This window comes from Oncorhynchus gorbuscha, linkage group LG12 (assembly GCF_021184085.1).
Source record: "Oncorhynchus gorbuscha isolate QuinsamMale2020 ecotype Even-year linkage group LG12, OgorEven_v1.0, whole genome shotgun sequence".
Lineage (NCBI taxonomy): Eukaryota > Metazoa > Chordata > Actinopteri > Salmoniformes > Salmonidae > Oncorhynchus > Oncorhynchus gorbuscha.
Window position 1 is genome coordinate 35,684,788 of NC_060184.1, and position 20,776 is coordinate 35,705,563.

Consider the following 20,776-nt stretch of genomic DNA (forward strand, 5'->3'; position numbering starts at 1 on the left):
GGCAGAACGGATGTACTCAAGGTTCTTATGGTCTGTCCAAACGACAAAGGAACGGTCGCCCCCTCCAACCACTGTCGCCATTCGCCTAGGGCTAAGCGGATGGCGAGCAGTTCACGGTTACCCACATCATAGTTGCGCTCAGATGGCGACAGGCGATGAGAAAAATAAGCGCAAGGATGAACCTTATCGTCAGACTGGAAGCGCTGGGATAGAATGGCTCCCACGCCTACCTCTGAAGCGTCAACCTCGACAATGAATTGTCTAGTGACGTCAGGAGTAACGAGGATAGGAGCGGACGTAAAACGTTCTTTTAGAAGATCAAAAGCTCCCTGGGCGGAACCGGACCACTTAAAACACGTCTTGACAGAAGTAAGAGCTGTGAGAGGGCAGCAACTTGACCGAAATTACGAATGAAACGCCGATAGAAATTAGCGAAACCTAAAAAGCGCTGCAACTCGACACGTGACCTTGGAACGGGCCAATCACTGACAGCTTGGACCTTAGCGGAATCCATCTGAATGCCTTCAGCGGAAATAACGGAACCGAGAAAAGTAACGGAGGAGACATGAAAAGAGCACTTCTCAGCCTTTACGTAGAGACAATTCTCTAAAGGCGCTGTAGAACACGTCGAACGTGCTGAACATGAATCTCGAGTGACGGAGAAAAAATCAGGATATCGTCAAGATAGACAAAAACAAAGATGTTCAGCATGTCTCTCAGAACATCATTAACTAATGCCTGAAAAACAGCTGGCGCATTGGCGAGACCGAACGGCGGCAGAACCCGGTACTCAAAATGCCCTAACGGAGTGTTAAACGCCGTTTTCCACTCGTCCCCCTCTCTGATGCGCACGAGATGGTAAGCGTTACGAAGGTCCAACTTAGTAAAGCACCTGGCTCCCTGCAGAATCTCGAAGGCTGATGACATAAGGGAAGCGGATAACGATTCTTAACCGTTATGTCATTCAGCCCTCGATAATCACGCAGGGGCGCAGAGTACCGTCCTTCTTCTTAACAAAAAAGAACCCCGCCCCGGCGGGAGAAGAAGGCACTATGGTACCGGCGTCAAGAGACACAGACAAATAATCCTCGAGAGCCTTACGTTCGGGAGCCGACAGAGAGTATAGTCTACCTCGAGGAGGAGTGGTCCCCGGAAGGAGATCAATACTACAATCATACGACCGGTGAGGAGGAAGGGAGTTGGCTCGGGACCGACTGAAGACCGTGCGCAGATCATGATATTCCTCCGGCACTCCTGTCAAATCGCCAGGTTCCTCCTGAGAAGTAGGGACAGAAGAAACGGGAGGGATGGCAGACATTAAACACTTCACATGACAAGAAACGTTCCAGGATAGGATAGAATTACTAGACCAATTAATAGAAGGATTATGACATACTAGCCAGGGATGACCCAAAACAACAGGTAAACGGTGAACGGAAAATCAAAAAAGAAATAGTCTCACTGTGGTTACCAGATACTGTGAGAGTTAAAGGTAGTGTCTCAAATTTGATACTGGGAAGATGACTACCATCTAAGGCAAACATGGGCGTAGGCTTGTCTAACGGTCTGAAAGGAATGTTATGTTCCGAACCCATGCTTCGTCCATGAAACAACCCTCAGCCCCAGAGTCAATCAAGGCACTGCATGTAGCACCGAACCGGTCCAGCGTAGATGGACCGACATAGTAGTACAAGATCTAGATGAAGAGACCTGAGTAGTAGCGCTCACCAGTAGCCCTCCGCTTACTGATGGGCTCTGGCCTCTTACTGGACATGAATTAACAAAATGTCCAGCAACTCCGCAATAGAGGCACAGGCGGTTGGTGATCCTCCGTTCCCTCTCCTTAGTCGAGATGCGAATCCCTCCCAGCTGCATGGGCTCAGTCTCAAAGCCAGAGGAGGGAGATGGTTGCGATGCGGAGCAGGGAAACACCGTTGATGCGAGCTCTCTTCCACGAGCCCGGGACGAAGATCTACCCGTCGTTCTATGCGGATGGCGAGAGCAATCAAAGAGTCCACATCTGAAGGAACCTCCCGGGAGAGAATCTCATCCTTAACCACTGCGTGGAGTCCCTCCAGAAAACGAGCGAGCAGCGCCGGCTCGTTCCACTCACTAGAGGCAGCAAGAGTGCGAAACTCAATAGAATAATCCGTTATGGACCGTTCACCTTGGCATAAGGAAGCCAGGGCCCTAGAAGCCTCCCTACCAAAAACTGAACGGTCAAAAACCCGAATCATCTCCTCTTTAAAGTTCTGGAACTTGTTAGAGCAATCAGCCCTTGCCTCCCAGATAGCTGTGCCCCATTCTCGAGCCCGGCCAGTAAGGAGTGAAATGACGTAAGCAACCCGAGCTCTCTCTCTAGAGTATGTGTTGGGTTGGAGAGAGAACACAATCTCACACTGCGTGAGAAAGGAGCGGCACTCAGTGGGCTGCCCGGAGTAGCAAGGTGGGTTATTAACCCTAGGTTCTGGAGGCTCGGCAGGCCAGGAATAACAGGTGGCACGAGACGTAGACTCTGGAACTGTCCAGAGAGGTCGGAAACCTGAGCGGCCAGGTTCTCCACGGCATGGCGAGCAGCAGACAATTCCTGCTCGTGTCTGCCGAGCATGGCTCCTTGGATCTTGACGGCAGTGTAACGAGCGTCTGAAGTCGCTGGGTCCATTCCTTGGTCGGTTCCTTCTGTCATGCAGGTGAAGAGGACCCAAAAGCGACTTAACAGAAACAGAGTTTATTCAAGTCCAAACAGGGAATAACAGAAATCCTCTAGTCTGAGGGGAATAACTGGAGAAGCGGCCACAGACTGCAGGTCGCCGGGTAGGCGCAGGCCGTAGTTGACAGAGACACCTGCTCACACGCAGCATCTGATGAAGGCAAAAAACACAGGACAGGACAGGACAGGGCGAAACACAATCACAGCACGGTGAATACTAAACAAGGAACCGACGGGACAGGAACGGAACACAAAGGAATAAATAGGGACTCTAATCAGGGAAAGGATCGGGTGTGGGAAGACTAAATGATGATTAGGGGAATAGGAACAGCTGGGAGCAGGAACGGAACGATAGAGAGAAGAGAGAGCGAGAGAGTGAGAGGGGAGGGGGAGAGAGAGGGATAGAAAGAGGGAAAGAACCCAATAAGACCACAAAATGAAGTTGGAAAGTTTGCAAGAGGGAGAGAGAGGAACAGGGGAAAGGATAGAAGGAAATTCATGTTGTATAAAATCCTTTCATCAAAGCATTACTCAAAATAAATCGTAATTGTAGCAGTTTAATCAATAGATGAATTCACAGATATTCATATGAAAATTCTTCTGCACTCTAGCATGTGACATGTTAGTGTTCTCTATGTAAATCATCACAGATAACCTTTTTACATTTGTTATTACAATATGTACCGACTGTTGGTGAGTAGGACATTTGTGCTTAAAATTCCCATTTCCTTTGTATCAGTAAGAATAATTGACTGAAGAAAATAGTACAAGCTGTCGATCTATCTATAGCATTACTTTATTGGCAAAAAGCTGCAGACACAAAGCTTTAGACACAGGCATGTGGAGTCATATGGAATGTGGACCTCAAGTCTAGTAGGAGGTCCAAAAAGATGCTTTGGAGTGTGAGATCAGGTCAATGACTAGCTAAGCCCATAGCACCCTCATGTTGACTACCAAGAAGGGATGTCTGAATTGAACTTGAATTGAATTGACTCACTCAGCTCTAAGTCTCGCGGCTGCATTTAGACAGGTAGCCCAATTATGATATTTCTTTCACTAATTTTGTCGTTTGACCAATCAGATCAGTTCCGAAAAGATCTGGTGTGAAAAGATCTATGTGATTGGTCAAAAGACCAATTACTTGGAAAAAATATCAGAATTGGACCGCCTGTCTAAATGAAGTCCTTGGCTTCACTATAGGCTACTTCCAAGGACAGTGCATCTTAGATACAGTTGCCATATACAGTCGTTGAAATTAAAATAATGATATCTATTTATTGATATAATTGGGACATACTCCCCATGATGTGCATGCACAATAAACTGTATTAAGAACACACATATAATCCATTATTAGAGTCATCTTCAGCAAGTGCATGTCACATGGTTATGCCAATTTGTAAAGGAAATGTAATGATTCATTAGTAAATACTATGTAAGGGTAGATTTGTTGCAGTTGGCTGATGATTAAAAGGTTGTGGCATTATAGGGGGCTGACATTGACACTCACATTGCATTATAATGGTGTTTTTAAGTACTATGAAAACATTTATTGAGGGTGTCTCATAGAAAGGGATAGCAATTTCCTCATGAAATTGTCATCAATCATAGAAACGCTAGTAAATCGTGGACCACTATTAGAAGTATCACTTCCGTTATTCTTTGCTGTTATAATAGATATCAATAAAGGTTTTTTTGACCGATAGATTCATTTTTTAGGACAGAATCAAAAAGCAATCTTTAGCTCGTGTCATGTTGTGTGGCTCAGACACATACTATGCATGATCGCAAAGACAGTGCAATAATATACTACGATAAATGGGGGACATTGACCCTGTAAGTCCAGCGCATCAATCAGCCTTTATAAAGATAACTTTTCTAGAAAACATCTGAACCATCAATTTGACCCTTCAAGTACCCCTTTAAGTGTCAATAAAAACATCAAAACCAAGGTGTTCCTGTGCAAAATCGAACATGAGAGAACGAAACTCATAAACTCATCCATCTTTCATTTTGGAACTGATCGCCGCATGATGAATCCCGAAAACATGATTGTATTAAAAGATTTATACAAAACTTAATACATTTACATTTAGTAAAAAGATTTATCAGCTCAGCTAATTTTATTTATAAGAAATTGCATATACCCAAACTTTTGTTCTATATAGATTGCATCCCATATCTAAACAAGTGATTTAATCATTGTTATACCAATATTGCTGATAAGTTGTACCTACTAGCTATTCCATAAGATTTACGATTAAAATAAATGAGTAACGCTAGATTGTCTCCTACATTTCCCATAGCCATTGGTCCTCCCGCTCTGTGTTTGAAATGGAAATAGTTTAACAGCACATATTACTAAGACTTTTAAAAATGTATTTCTAACTTAATGAAGTACAGTCCATTCCAGATGATGGGAGTTGCACCACTTAGTTTCCGTCTCATGATGTTTGAAATTTGTCATATTTATACATAGTTTCTTCTCGTACTTTATTTAAACATAGACATTATTAATAGTCTCCACACAGACCACTGAAGACAAAGAGTTTTTTCAAACATTGTTACAAAAATCGATACATTTACATCCATTAAACAATCTTCACACCAAAGGTCTTTTCTGTTGTATTCTATTAAATCACAAAAAGAAACGCTTATCTAAAAATGATTGCTCCTCACATTGCCCTCATCTGGCTCCCGACCCATGGGACTCAGTTTAGTCCTTTTTTTTTATCAATAAGCGTTCAAATAATGAATGAAACAAGCTTACAATTAATAAATACATATACACAAAAATGTGCATACATTAGCAGCTATAAACAGTACATCGCGTTATATTAGGTCATATGAAAATGTACAAAACGTGTATGTTCTTTTAAACTTTTTTTGCCATCGGGAACTATTTTTAAAGCAAGGCAAAAATATCATAACCATGAAGCTCAGAGCATAACATTGTAATAAAAGAAACATGATGGTAATTTACAGCAGCAAAAACAAATCCTGATCCATTCTCTCTTTTGACCCTTTTTCGTCACTTTAACATCATTTGATTTAGCTTCTGACAGTGCCTTTTTCGCAGGTAGATGGGCTACTACACTTGGATGCCTTGCACTGCTTGTTTGATGTTCTCCAATAGGGCCTTGTTCTCTGGACTCTGGTATTGGTCCTGATGGGTGTACATATCTGTCAAAGTATTCACATAACTATCAAAGTTTTGTTCATTCATTGGCTCCTGTGAGGGGAAAAAGACTCCAATGAGGAAAATGGTACATACGCAATCAGATTCAGTCGGGTTTCATATTGATGATCAATTCATTTTCTTTCAAAGAGAAGGGAAGGGAAGGGAAAGAGAAATTGTTCAGGGAAGGACATTGACAGCTGCAAACATTGTAAGGGCAGTATGGGCACGGGGGGTGTACTACGTGTATACAATACTTCATCAATTTCATAAAATGTAACCATTTACATAGTCCTACGTACACTACAGTGGACCTAATGCAGCTCCAAAACATGCAACGTCAGTGTAGGTTGATTTTAGCAACTCATAGAAGGCATGATGGTTGATGCTTATCTTATGGAGACAAAATCATGACTGACATCGCATAAAGAAACTAATGTAATGTGTGCAGCTAGTGAGATGTAGGAGTTGTGGGAGGCATTTCTCAGATAGGTGCACACACTGTAACAGTAGCATGAGCAGACAGACAGACGGACACAGACGGACGGACGGACGGACGACAGACGGACAGACAGGACAGACGGACAGACAGACAGACGGACAGACGGACGGACGGACGGACGGACGGACAGGACGGACAGACAGACAGACGGACGGACGGACAGACGGACAGACGGACGGACGGACGGACGGACGGACAGACAGACAGACAGACAGACAGACAGACAGACAGACAGACAGACAGACAGACAGACAGACAGACAGACAGACAGACAGACATTGAATATGCAATAGCAGACTGAACACACTCGCTTCCTTGACTGTGACTGTGTTATAACTGTGGAAATATGGCTCGCGGTGTTACTCCATCACGGCCACTTCCTTGTCAGCAACAAAATTATTCTAAGAAGCCACAAAACGTCTCTCTAAATATGATCAAACCATTGAATCGTAGTATAACGCAGCAACATGTATGGAGTGTTCACGAGTATAGAAGGAAGACTTAAAGGGAGGAGATGATAGTGCAGAAGAAACGGATAATAATTAGACTATGAAAAGGAGTCTCTTACTCTGTGGGGCATCTGTAAACAGCAGCTATGTTTAACTGGGGCCTCTTTCTGTGGCATCGGTTTCTACAGGAAGAGGTGTGAAGAGAATAGAGATAGATATAATTCTATTAGCCTGCTGTACAAAAGGGAGCAAAATTCTAGCCTGGTCGCAGATATTTTTGTGCTCTCTTGCTAATAGTTATTTTCATGATGTTTGGCATAACAATGACTATAGCAGTTGGCTATAACACAAACAGAAATGGTTCCAGGCTAGCAAAATGCTTTATAACCCTAGTAAAACGTGATCCCCTCACATTAATGGTCAGACAACAGGGAGCCATATTCAGAGGGAGAGATCTCATTCATTACTAAGCAACTTTGGTGCCTTTTAAATCAAGCAATATCCAATCAGCCCTGTTCTTTCATACGCAAGAGCTGTAATTGGATAATACAGGCACATGACACGTCAAGGCAGCCATGATTTATTTCTCAACTGAAACAAAGCAGGGGGGTGTGTGTGTGTGTGGGGGGGGGGGGGGGGGTTATTAGATTAGATTATTAGTCTGTTACAGGAAGTGTTGTAGCACAGAAGCATATGAACTGCTGAGAAAACAAGTGACAAACAGAAAGCAGCAGATGAAACAACCCGACTGGGTCATTGCAGTCGGCCCTTGTGTTGCAATGATTTGTTAAGCACATAACAGGTTAAGAGATGTACTTTTCTTTCCGAATTCTTGATGTGTTCTGTTTAAATGGCATCAACAAACAATCAATATGGAAATAAACATATCCAATTTGGTAGAATGAGTGGAATAAGCCACTACCATGATATGACCATGTCTTGTTTTCACTCATGTTGACTAATTTACTCCATATGGCCCTGGGTTTCAACACTTGCAATCATGGAACGTCAAATTGGCATGCTTTCAAGTGTGACAACATAGCCTTTTTACCTAACCTCACGTCCTATTTCCCCATGAACCCGTTCTTGATTCCTATGGCATCTTAGTTCGACTTGATACAGTGCTTGTCCGACAGTAACTGTTGTAAGCTAAGTTGTGATGGTACTTACCATATGTGGGAGCTGGATATTCGCTAAGCTGTTGATGAGAGACTGGCTGAGGTTGGCTAGTTCGTGCAGTAGGGAATCATTCTGCTGCTCAATAACTTTGTTCTCCTCCTCTATGGACTTCAGGTTAGTCTCCATAGTGGTGATCTGGGAAAGGAGAGACAAAAGTGCATGGAAGTTGATGAACCAGAGTGACTGACTGTTTGACAACTGACAACAGAGGGTTTTGTCTGACAACTGAGGGACTTCTTATGGATCCTTAAAAATGTACTGCGCTAGTCATATCACAGTCACTTGGGGGGTGAGACATCAAAATCAAGTTAAATGCACTTGATCTCAGCTTTAATCCATCAACCTGTTTCAGAATTTGCCCAAAACTAGCTTGACTGATTGCCCTATAATAATTAATGAATTAATCTTGATTAAGTAATGCACGAATCTTACTTGTGTCCTAAGTTTAATCATGTCTGATTCCACTTGATTGTTTGATTCGTTTAGATCTTTGATTTCTGTATCCAGCTGTTTGATATCCTCATCATTTTCTATTCCTAGAAAAGGGGAAACATAGAATGCACTGTGGATTCAGCTTGAATATGTTTTGATAAAACCAGGAAGTGGCATAGTCAAGGGCCATTCTGACTGGTATTTGTGCCTGGTTATTACCTTTGCTTGCCCGTTGCTTGATCGTTAACATTTCTACCCCAGTCATTCTGGCTTTCTTCATGGCTGAGGTGGCACGGGGGCAACCAGAAAGACTGAGGAAAAAAGGAATATACACTACTGGTGAATAAAATCATATGACTCCAACCCTGCTGGTCTCAACCATAATTTACATTATTGATCCAGTACTTGGTTACATTTAGACACAGTTGCTCATCTAAACCAGAGCCATGCAGAGCGCCACCCACCTCCGATGGGTCAGGAAGCTCCCGCTGACATGTCCTGATCCATCGCAGCCCGGGGTAGGGCACGACATGCCATCTGTCTTCCCGGACTTCCAAGCAAACTGGGAGCCGTTGACGTAGCCATCCTTCTGCCGCTTGGCCGCCAGGGGGGCAGCCCGACGCACTGCGGTGAGACGCGTATTTCCCCGTCACGTGACCCTGTCCATCACAGCCTGGGACTGGACACCTGCGGAGAGAAGGGGGTCACAAAGGTCAGTCAGGACACGACCACGCTCTCCTCACTTGCAGCACACCTGTCCCTGGTAAATGTCATCCACACAATACAAAGACAACTAGAAAAAGATTAGCTACTCTAATGAAAACGGTCTCCGGTTAAAAGACATTTACCCGTGGTTCTACATTGTCCTTCAGAGTGACATTTGGGCTGATTAGAATTAGCACAGTGTGTCTGCGGGCCGCTCCACCCCGACAGTGGAGAGGTCAGTGTTAATTATGATTGCAATGTTAATGATGATGGTACATCCAGTGAACCTCGCAGGGATAGAGGTGGCAGCAACAGCTGTGCAGAGATTGGGAAGTGATTGGTGAAAGGACACATAGTGAACTTTAATTGATTTGCGGCAAGGTCATATGCGCTTAACATTATCGCATTCCTTAAGTGGTGGAAAGGTAACCTTTACTGTACTGTACCCACTAGGTGTACTACACTGGCTGTAGAGAATCTGAGGTGAAATGCATGACCATGACTTCAAGAGAATACAGATGTAGGATCTTAATTAGATCACTCTTTTGTTGCTGAGAATTTTGCTTGCAGTGTATTCAAGGTTTAAAAAGGCTTCTAAAGTTTGTACTTTTCACTTTAAAATGCCAGACTTGATTTGCCCTTGTGAAAAAATGTATTAAATCATACAAAAATGTCCAATAATTATAATCTACATAATAATTCACATTTCCTGTTGCTGCGGGATTATTTTCCTGGCTCAAATTAAGATCCTACATCTGTATGTTGACAAACTGTCACACCCTGACCGTAGAGAGCCTTTTTATGTCTCTATTTGGTTTGGTCAGGGTGTGATTTGGGTGGGCATTCTATGTTATTTATTTCTAGGTTTTGTGTTTCTATGTTTTGGCTGGGTATGGTTCTCAATCAGGGACAGCTGTCTATCATTGTCTCTGATTGGGAATCATACTTAGGCGGCCTGTTTTTCCACCTTAGGTTGTGGGATGTTGTTTTTTGTTAGCTCTGCGTAGCCTACGGAACGTGACGTTCGTTGTTTTGTTTGGTGTTCGGATTTAACAAAGGATCATGAACACGGACCACGCTGCACCTTGGTCCACTTCTTCCGACGGGCGTTACAGAACATCTCACCACAAACGGACAAAGCAGCGTGGTAAGGAGGACTGGACATGGGAGGACATCCTGGACGGCAAAGGATCCAGGACGTGGGAGGAGATCCTGGCCGGAAGGGATCGCCTCACATGGGAACAGGTGGAGGCAGATAGAAAAGGGGCCCAGCGTTACGAGGGGACACGGCTAGCACAGAAGCCCGAGAATCGGCACATGGGGAGATTGGTGGAGTCAGGTTATAGACCTGAGCCAACTCCCCGTGCTTACCGTGGGTAGCGTGGTACTGGTCAGGCTCCGTGTTATGCGGTGGAGAGCATGGTGTCTCCAGTGCTCGTTCACGGCCCGGTGCGCTATATCCCAGCTCTCCGCATCGGCCGGGACAAAAAAACGTCAGCACCTGGCTCCCTCAGAATCTCGAAGGCTGATGACATCACGATTCTTAACGTTAATGCCCTGAAAACAGCTTAACAAAAAAGAACCCCGCCCGGGATGGTACCGGCGTAGAGTGGGCATCCAGCCAGGACGGATGGTGCCGGCTCAGCACTCCTGGCCTCCAGTGCATCTCTACGGCCCAGGATATCCTGCGCAGGCTCTGCGCACTGTGTCTCCGGTGCGTATCCACAGCCCAGTACGTCCTGTGCCAGCACCCCACAGTTGCCGGCCTACGGTGAGCATCCAGCCAGGAAGGGAGGTGCCAGCTCTACGCTCCAGACCTCCAGTGCGCCTCCTCGGCCCAGTATATCCTGCACCGGCTCTACGCACAGTGTATCCGGTGCCTACTCCACGGACCAGGCTTCCTGTGTGTCTACCCAGCCTGGTGAGTCCGGTGCCTGTTCCACAGACCAGAATTCCTGTGTGTCTCCCCAGCCTGGTGAGTCCTGTACCTGCTGCACGAAGCCTCCAGTGATGATCCATGGCACGAAGCCTCCAGTGATGATAAATGGCACGAAGCCTCCAGTGATGATAAATGGCACGAAGCCTCCAGTGATGATCCATGGCACGAAGCCTCCAACGACGGCCTCTGGTACGTCCCGCACCAGAGCCTCCACCGTGGATAGATGCCCACCTGGACCCCCCCCCACCTATAGGTTCGGCCGGGTACGGTTCTCAATCAGGGACAGCTGTCTATCGTTGTCTCTGATTGGGGATCATACTTAGGCAGCCTGTTTTGCAACCTTAGGTTCTGGGATGTTGTTTTTTGTTCGCTCTGCGTGGCCTACGGAACGTGACGTTTTTGTTGTTGTTTTGTTTGGTGTTCGGATTTAATAAAGAATCATGAACACGTACCACGCTGCACTTTGGTCCACTCCGTCCGACGGGCGTTACACGAACTCACCAAGATGCTATACTACTATCCGTTCCAACCCTCACCTAATTGGCTCCTGGTCGTCCTTGTCCTCCTTGCTGTGCAGTATCTTGATCCCGCTCTTCTTCGCCCGTGGACAGCCTGACAGACTAGAGGGGAAAGGTCTTGTGCAGTTCACTACCATCTTAAGAGTATGAGTGACAGACTAGAGGGGAAAGGTCTTGTGCAGTTCACTACCATCTTAAGAGTATGAGTACAACATCAGTACATTTGCAGTTCATCAAAAGACAAATCACATCTCTGAATGACAGCTCTGTAAAGTTGGTATCAGCTGTTTTCAAGACAAGCCATGTAACCTATACACTACTGTTCAAAAGTTCGTGGTCACTTAAAAATGTCCTTGTTTTTGAAAGCACATTTTTGTCCATTCAAATAACATAAAATTAATCAGAAATACAGTGTAGACATTGTTAATGTTGTAAATGACTGTTGTAGCTGGAAACGGCTGATATTCTTTTCAATGGAATATCTACATAGGGGTACATAGGCCCATTATCAGCAACCATCACTCCTGTGTTCCAATGGCACGTTGTGTTAGGTAATCCAAGTGTATCATTTTAAAAGGCTAATTGATCATTAGAAAACCCTTTTGCAATTATGTTAGCACAGCTGAAAACTGTTGTCCTGATTAAAGAAGCAATACAAATGACCTTCTTTAGACTAGTTGAGTATCTGGAGCATCAGCATTTGTTGGTTTGATTACAGGCTCAAAATGGCCAGAAACAAATAACTTTCTTCTGAAACTCGTCAGTCTATTCTTGTTCTGAGAAATGAACGCTATTCCATGTGATAAATTGCCAAGAAACGGAAGATCTCGTACAACGCTGTGTGCTACTCCCTTCACAGAACACCGCAAACGGGCTCTAACCAGAATAGAGAGAGGAGTGGGAGGCCCCGATTCACAACTGAGCAAGAGGACAAGTACATTAGAGTGTCTAGTTTGAGAAACAGAAGCCTGACAAGTCCTCAACTGGTAGGTTCATTAAATAGTACCCGCAAAAAAGTCTCAACGTCAACAGTGAAGAGGCGACTCCGGGATGCTGGCCTCCAGTGTATGTGTCTGCCCATCTTAATCTTTTATTTTTATTGGCCAGTCTGAGATATGGCTTTTTCTTTGCAACTCTGCCTAATAGGCCAGTAACCTGGAGTCGCCTCTTCACTGTTGACGTTGAGACTGGTGTTTTGCGGGTACTATTTAATGAAGCTGACAGTTGAGGACTTGTAAGTCATCTGTTTCTCAAACTAGTGCTTTTCTTTCAAAAACAAGGACATTTTTAAGTGACCCCAAACTTTTGAATGGTAGCGTACATGCATATACGGTAACGAATGACTATCAGAGCTCAGTGATACTGAAAACAGAGAAGTCTAAACAATCCATACAAATGTCAGGTATGCACTACAAAATAGGTAATATACGGTATATGTATCTATGCATCACTGTCTTCTACAGTCTGAAATGTTAGGGGCTGCCGAATATCCTGCGTGGCTTTTTGTCATTATGATGGGTTGCAAGCTACCTCCTGTGCGAGGCGTAGTTCCCAGTGATGTGTCCAGACCCGTCACATGCCGGAGTGGGACACCTGGGACAGAGGGGACAAGGAGAGTGACTACAGGGTACTGGGTAATACCAAAGCTGACAGCGTCAACACTTGTCAGGCTGTTGGTCTGCTAGGCTATGTAAAGACTAAAATATAGAATGCACAATTGTCTCTGTCAGAGACACTGGATAAATAGGGGTTATGCTTACTTGAGGTCTTGGGCATTAGTTGTCATCATACTGCGGATGCTTTTGTCAGCTAACTGGCAGTTTGAGAGACTAGAGAACACACAGACATACAATGACAACATCAGATGTGGAAAATGGTCACTAGGTAAAGCGGGTATAATGAATCTCAAGTAGTTAAAAGGGGATGACAAAATAAGCTTGTTTTGGTCTTACGTGATGAGCTCCTTCTTGCCCTCCTTGCAGGCGGAGTACTTATGTTTGGGGCTGGGCATGGTCACGTCCCCTCCATAGTGCTGCTCATCCAGAAGGTCCTGGAATGGGTCCAGGTCATCGACCTGGTGGAGGGATGAAAAAAAGGAAGACTACATCATGTCATCATGTAGCCTATGACCATAACATTGGCATATTCACACATCCTACATGTTTTTTTTTTCAATTAGCACACGATTACAATTCATACTCATATTCGCGTCCCACACATCTCACATCCCAATTTTTTCAATTACTCAGCAAGATCCAATTTCTTGGTATCAAGCAATCCCGAAGAAACCCTCTCCCCTCACTCTCAATGCTCATGCCCCCCCTGAAAATGTTTCATCCATGCCTTATTAGCAAGCCCAATTACGGTTACGACTACACCCCTTCAACTTCAAGCTTTTTAATCTGACATTGCAAGTGTATCAATTTACTGCATGGGTTGCTTTGTGTAATATCAGAGATTGAAGTACAACGTGTAAAGATGATCTATCAGACACCCACTATATAATGATGCTGAGCCTTAACGTATCTCACAAACCATGAAGCCACAATTGTGTGCGTCAAGCAGTCATTGGGTGAATCTCAAATGTATTTCCTTGATTCCACTTCTCCTCTTTCCTTTCCACCTTCTCAGAGGGGAGGAACCTCAGATCTTCTGCTCCAATGTGCTTTGGGAAGGAGACGATGAGGGAGGATGTGAGGTATCAAGGAAAACAATTGAGATTCACTCCTGGAGTCAATGCAGTACCGGTAGCATCAACTAGATGTCAGTGAAAGACTATCAGTGGATACTGGATACCCCCCAAATCAAATCACCATTACCTGTGTGCTGCCGGTCTATGGCTCATTAAGGAATATTGAACACTCGCAGAGAGTAAAATATTTTCTGGATAAGCCACCTTTGAATTGTGCCTCCACTGCAAGAGACCATTGGAGTATAATAGAGGACTATTCTGTTCAATAGATTTAAAAAATTAACACAAAAAAAACACATTACCCCATAACTACATTACCCATAATGCTGCGGCCCTTCCCCATACCTCTTTGTGATCGTCGTCAGTGATGCGCTTGATCTTGGTGTAGTCCACGGGCAGGTCCCAGCAGTCGGCCTCACTCATCTGGTAGCAGCGGCTGCTGTTGAGCAGGGCCTGCCGCTGGGGGGACATGGGCTGCAGGGGCGTCAGCACCGTGCCACTCCCCTCAGGACCCCCAGGTTGCCCACGGCTCACACTCAGGTCCAGGGTACTGTTGTCATCCACGTCCCCATCAGGACTCTGTCAGAGAGAGCGAGATGGAGGGAGGGAGGGATGAAGAGAGAAGGGGGGAGAGGGAGGTAAATAGAATGAAAGAAAGATGAGAAGGAGAAGAGAGAAGGAGGAGCCCGATAAGGAGATTGTAGGAGGTAAAGAGGAGAGAGAGAGAATGAGAGAGAGAATGGAGAGGGTTGATAGAGGGAGAGAAGCAGAGAGAGAAAGCGAGGGAGAGAATAATTACTCCTCCTCTTTGGCCCACTCTGCAGCCCGCACTGTGGTGGAGAGGAGATTAATGTACAACACAGGGAATATCCCCACGGCGCTCTGATGATGATGATGATGATGATGATGATGACGACGATGGTGCACACAGAGACAGACTGCGCCAGAGCAAGACCATGTCCTCGCAGAGAGGTCACTCTCTCTTGCCTCTGCACAGGGGGCATGATTACTAGAAAGAGACCGAGAGAGGGAGTGTGAGAGCAAGAGAGAGAGAGAGAGAGAGAGAGAGAGAGAGAGAGAGAGAGTGGCAACTGAAATGCTCATTGATCCATTCCAGGCTGTCTTAAAAAGCCAAGGGCTCCAGTCCACCGCGCCCAATGCATCTCTTTGTCTCACAGTGTTAGATACTATACTCCTCTCATGGCTGTGCTTGCCCTGCACCGGGGCTCTAAATTTAAAAAATATATTGGTAGCACCAGTGCACCATTGGTAGCATAACATCAAATTTAGGAGCACCAGAAAATATGGTTTTATTGTATCTACTGAGATATAGCCTATGTGAATTCTAGTTACTTCTAAAGCACATGTTGTGCACTAGAATTTAAAAACAAATGTAACCATGTAAATACATTTGTTGATATAAAGAAAGCAAAAACGTTGATACAAATACTTGTCATTGAAATTAAAAAGTCATTCGTGGAGTATTAGGTCTCTACATTGTGTAAAAGCACTATTTTCCTATTGAGATGCATTGCATTGAATATTGTGCACTGTCTCTTTAAGAATGTCAAGTTTGTGATAATGACATGCAAGATATCTGACATGTATTCATTGCTATGACCATTGATCTCCTCAAGAAGCTATCCCTTTTCCTTTCTTTCTGTGTCCCCAAATGTTTGCATATACTGGTAAAGTTACCAGGTTGTCAGCTAGCTATATAATGAGGTAACAAACATGATTGAACAAGGTGTAAAACAAATGCCGGCCCACAAGTAGTTTTAGAATGGCCCACGACATGATTTGTAAATGTAAAAAAAATATATACTGTATATATTTATGATCTTTTTTTTTTGCAGGGTAATCCCAAATTAAAACTCCTGGTCAAACAGCATATTTTGCCAAATTGGTTGCTCTTTAGCGCAGGCTGTACCCCATAATGTAATGAATGTGCCGCACAGAATCACAGGACGCCAGGCCAGACTGCGTTATTCTGTAATAAGCAAAGCTGCAAAGCCTAAATGATATGGCATAGAAAAGCCTCTGACACCTAACCTTGTGGAGGAGGCCTCTGACTCATTGTTGACTGAATCAGACAAGGGCCCACTTTTCACTAGAATTGACTCAGGGTGGCAGTAAGGAAGATATAATATCCTCTATTTTGTCAGAGATACAATGCAAATGTGGTCTGATAGATTGAAAGAGCAATAAAGAAAGCAGGAAAGATAGGGAGAAAGAGAAAGATAGGGGAAATAAATAGACTGAAAGGCAGAAAGATAGGGGAAAATAAATCGACTGAAAGGCAGAAAGATTGGATAAATAAATCGACTGAAAGGCAGAAAGATTGGATAAATAAATAGACTGAAAGGCAGAAAGATAGGAGAAATAAATAGACTGAAAGGCAGAAAGATAGGAGAAATAAATAGACTGAAAGGGAGAAAGATAGGAGAAATAAATAGACTGAAAAGGAGAAAGATAGGAGAAAGACAGTGAGAGAAGGGAAGAGAGGCTCAGAGAAAGAGAGAGCGAGATAAAGAGAGAAGGGATGTTGGACAGAGAGAGAGAGAGAGAGAGAGAGAGAGAGAGAGAGAGAGAGAGAGAGAGAGAGAGAGAGAGAGAGAGAGAGAGAGAGAGAGAGAGAGAAAAAGCAAGAGAGAGCTACGCAACGCCCCAGAGGCGGAGCTGGAGCCTGCCGGGTGAGTATGAGCATGAGTCTGGGGCGTAGTCCTCCCTACCTGGGAGAGGAGATCCTGGGGCTTGCCTCCCAGGCCGTGGGGCATCTCCCTGCAGCGCGTGGACAGGTTGAGGATGGCCGTGGCGGCCATGTGGGCAGCCTCCATGTCGTGTGTGTAGTCGAAGCTGCTTTTGCTGCAGGTGCTGCTGGCGCTGCTGCCGCCCCCTCCCCCTCCGCAGCTCAGACTGCTGCTGCTGGGAGCGTAGCTGCTCGTCGTGCTGCTGGCTGGGCTCTTACAGTAGCGCTTGGCTGCAGGGAGGGAGCACACCATACAGATCATACACAGACATATAGACACACATACGGTATACACATACAGTGCAGCCATCAGGGACAGGACATCATCCATGCACACACACACCCACACACACATACAGTACATAGATAAAGTCACACACAATGATGCCGAAGGCCAGATTTTGGCCCCGCCAATTAAAAACAATTCAGAGACATGAAATATAGAAAAATGTAAAGAATATATATATATATACACATTCTGTATATATAGATATAGATAGAAAGATAGGTAGATAGATCATTTCTAACACCTACAGAGAAGTCTTCCAGTGGATGGTTTGCTCCACGGTGAATGCTGTGTCAGAGCAAATGATTGTGCTCTTGGTTGGAGAACGAGGCGAGGGAGACAGAGATGGAGAGCGCGAGGAGAGTGCTAGGAGGGAGAGAGAGAGCGCAAGCGAGCGAGAGGGATGGGAGCGGTGTGACAAGTGAATACGGGCTTCACAGTAAGGGTTTGTAGGCAGCAGAGTGTGTGAGCGAGCCGGGGGGAACCAGAAACCTGCCCTAAAAGCATCTCCACGCTACAGGGAGAGAAAAACCTTGCATCCAGCAGCTTGAAATGCATCAGGGCCAAGGAAATGGGCGGTGTTCTATATTTATCTCCAATCTGGATTGGAGTTGTTCCATCTGATATGAACTATGCCATGCAGTATCAAATTGATGGAAATGAAATATAGCCTCCAAAAATTGGGTTTGACAAATACACATTTCAATCGTTTCTTTGCATTGTATATGTGTTGCATAGAGTTATTCAACACATTTACCCCCTTGTCTTAGCAGTGAGCTAGAACCTGGGAGTAATGCTTGTGTTCCTGTCTGTGTTTGTGCATGTGTGTGTGCGCGCCTGCATGCGTGTGCCAACATGCGTGCTTGCATTTGTGTGTGTGTGTGTGTGTGTGTGTGTGTGTGTGTGTGTGTGTGTGTGTGTGTGTGTGTGTGTGTGTGTGTGTGTGTGTGTGTGTGTGTGTGTGTGTGTGTGTGTGTGTGTGTGTGTGTGTGTGTGTGTGTGTGTGTGTGTGTGTGTGCATGCGTGAGAGTGCATAGGCAGTCATTCCCTACCGTCATATCCCTTAGACGAGAAGTCCCGTCCTTGGGGCTTGGGGACCAGGCCTCTCTTCCCCCCACCGTAGATGTGTTGCTGGCTGTCGTAGCCTTGGCCGTAGTCGAAGCTGGTCTTGGAGTACTTCTCCAGCTCCTTGGCCAGGTTGGAGCGCGGCGTGCTGGTGGAGACGTTATTTTTGTAACCGTACTGTGGGATCTCCAGCTGTTTCACAAAGCACATTGGCCTGGAAGATAACCATGGACAGGGGGGCCGTGTTTGTGTACACGCGGTGAGAGCGGTCTGACTGTTTGACTGCATGGTGTATGTCCTCACTGAACCACTAGGGGGACTTAATTTGTAAGAGCAAATTCATGAGAGCTACTACGGTCGGCTATGTCCTGTCTATTGTATGTACAATGTACATGATGTTACCGTATGTTCTCCCTTTCTATGTCTATATGAGGTATGAGAGATTGATGCAGGTCAGAGGTTCACGGCTACCAGGAATGCACTGGGATGAGCGGGAAGGCTGGGGGAGTGGTGGTCATGTGATGAGGGTGTGAGTGAGTACCTCAGCACACGGTCTGAAGCCTGGTTGGACTTGGGGCCCCCGTCACATGGGATGTGCTTCTCCTGGACTTTAACCATCTTCTCTGCAGCAGCGATGGGGCACCCCGAGAGACTGTAACAGCATTCACAAAACAGAGTGAGGCCTAATTGGCCAGAGCACACACACACATGCACACGAATGCATGTACGTACGCAAGCAAACACACACACACACACACACACACACACACACACACACACACACACACACACACACACACACACACACACACACACACACACACACACACACACACACACACACACACACACACACACACACACACACACACACACACACACACAATCAGTCAATCAGCTAAATTTGGCTTTGATTTAAACAGAATTACAAATGTCCTGCTATACGATGGGGCCCCACGTATGAATTATGTATTTTCTATGGCCTAGTTCTTAATTGCAAAGCCGGAGCTTTGCAGATACATGTTATTGGCTGCCTGGGCAAGAGGGGCTGCTGAGCTTAGCTATATACCTCAGTCTTTTCAGGCATTCTGGATAGGCACAGTGGGGAGAACTAATTCACCACAATGCCAGCTACTGTACAGCCTCATATCTTCCCCTATCACCTCTCCCCCTCTTGCTTCCTCATCCTCTATTATCTCCTCGTTTTATTCCCCTTTCTCCCTCACATTTGCACTTCTTACAGTATATGAGAGTATTTTTTCAAATGAACCTGGACTCAGTGGTAGACTTAACATAGCAAATGTAAATCTGGGACACTCCAACTAGTATGATATGTTAAGTTTTGAATGGTATGTATTAATTAGTGGATGTCTATCATCCCTTTTGAATGATATGTTATGGATTCCAATTGGTACAATATGTTAAGAATTGCAATTTGTCCATTATGTTACGAATTTGCTAAACATTTAATAGGTTACGAATTCCAATTTGTTAGCTATGTGGCTAATGCTAACATTAGCTAGGTGCTAATGTTAGCTGGCTAAAGGTTAGGGGTTAAAGTTAGGGTTAAGGTTAAGGTTAGGGTTAAGGTTAGGAGTTAGGTTAACGGGTAAAGGTTAGGGTTAGGGTTAGGGAAAGGGTTAGCTAACATGCTAAGTAGTTGCAAACTAGCGAAAAAGTAGTAAGTAATTGCAAAGTAGCTAATTAGCTACAATGCTAAAGTTATCTGTGATCAGAATTGAACACGCAACCTTTGGGTTGCTAGACATTTGCGTTATACGCCCACCCATCCGGCACGACCAACCATCCTACTGTAGTTTTTGCCTTAAATAACCTTCTGTCTTATGTAACCATACCAAATGTAACATATCATACTAATTTGATTTGATTTATGTGTACTATGTTACGTCTAGTTTATGAGACCAGGCTGTTCATACACATACAAATCAGTCGTTCTAACAAACAAACCGTCGCTGCTTTTGTGTGTGAGACAAATGTGGTGCCGGGGGCCTCTCCTAATCATTTCATATCCATGAGTGAAATAAAAATGTTATACGGCCAGCCCCGTAATACACACACACACACACACACACACACACACACACACACACACACACACACACACACACACACACACACACACACACACACACACACACACACACACACACACACACACACACACACACACACACACACACACACACACACACACACACACACACACACACACACACGCACTCACGCACGCACACACGCACACACGCACACACGCACACACGCACACACGCACCCACGCACACACGCACACAGACGCGCACATTTCAAAGTGTTAGAGAAATATGTGAGGACCATGTGACAACCTGACAGAA

At 45.0% G+C, this 20,776-nt stretch overlaps 1 protein-coding gene across 1 annotated transcript in view; it reads right to left on the bottom strand.

Moving 5' to 3' along the window:
- Positions 1-3,148: 3,148 nt before the first annotated feature.
- Positions 3,149-20,776, bottom strand: part of myt1la (myelin transcription factor 1-like, a) — a 51,819-nt gene continuing 34,191 nt past the window's right edge. The window contains 15 exon segments of the mRNA XM_046291992.1: positions 3,149-5,942; positions 6,959-7,021; positions 8,010-8,153; positions 8,451-8,554; positions 8,670-8,761; positions 8,915-9,060; positions 9,062-9,137; positions 11,631-11,714; positions 13,143-13,205; positions 13,373-13,441; positions 13,565-13,686; positions 14,650-14,883; positions 17,037-17,284; positions 18,392-18,618; positions 18,946-19,056. Of these exon segments, the coding sequence (XP_046147948.1) occupies positions 5,802-5,942; positions 6,959-7,021; positions 8,010-8,153; positions 8,451-8,554; positions 8,670-8,761; positions 8,915-9,060; positions 9,062-9,137; positions 11,631-11,714; positions 13,143-13,205; positions 13,373-13,441; positions 13,565-13,686; positions 14,650-14,883; positions 17,037-17,284; positions 18,392-18,618; positions 18,946-19,056 (1,924 nt within the window). The 3' untranslated portion in view covers positions 3,149-5,801.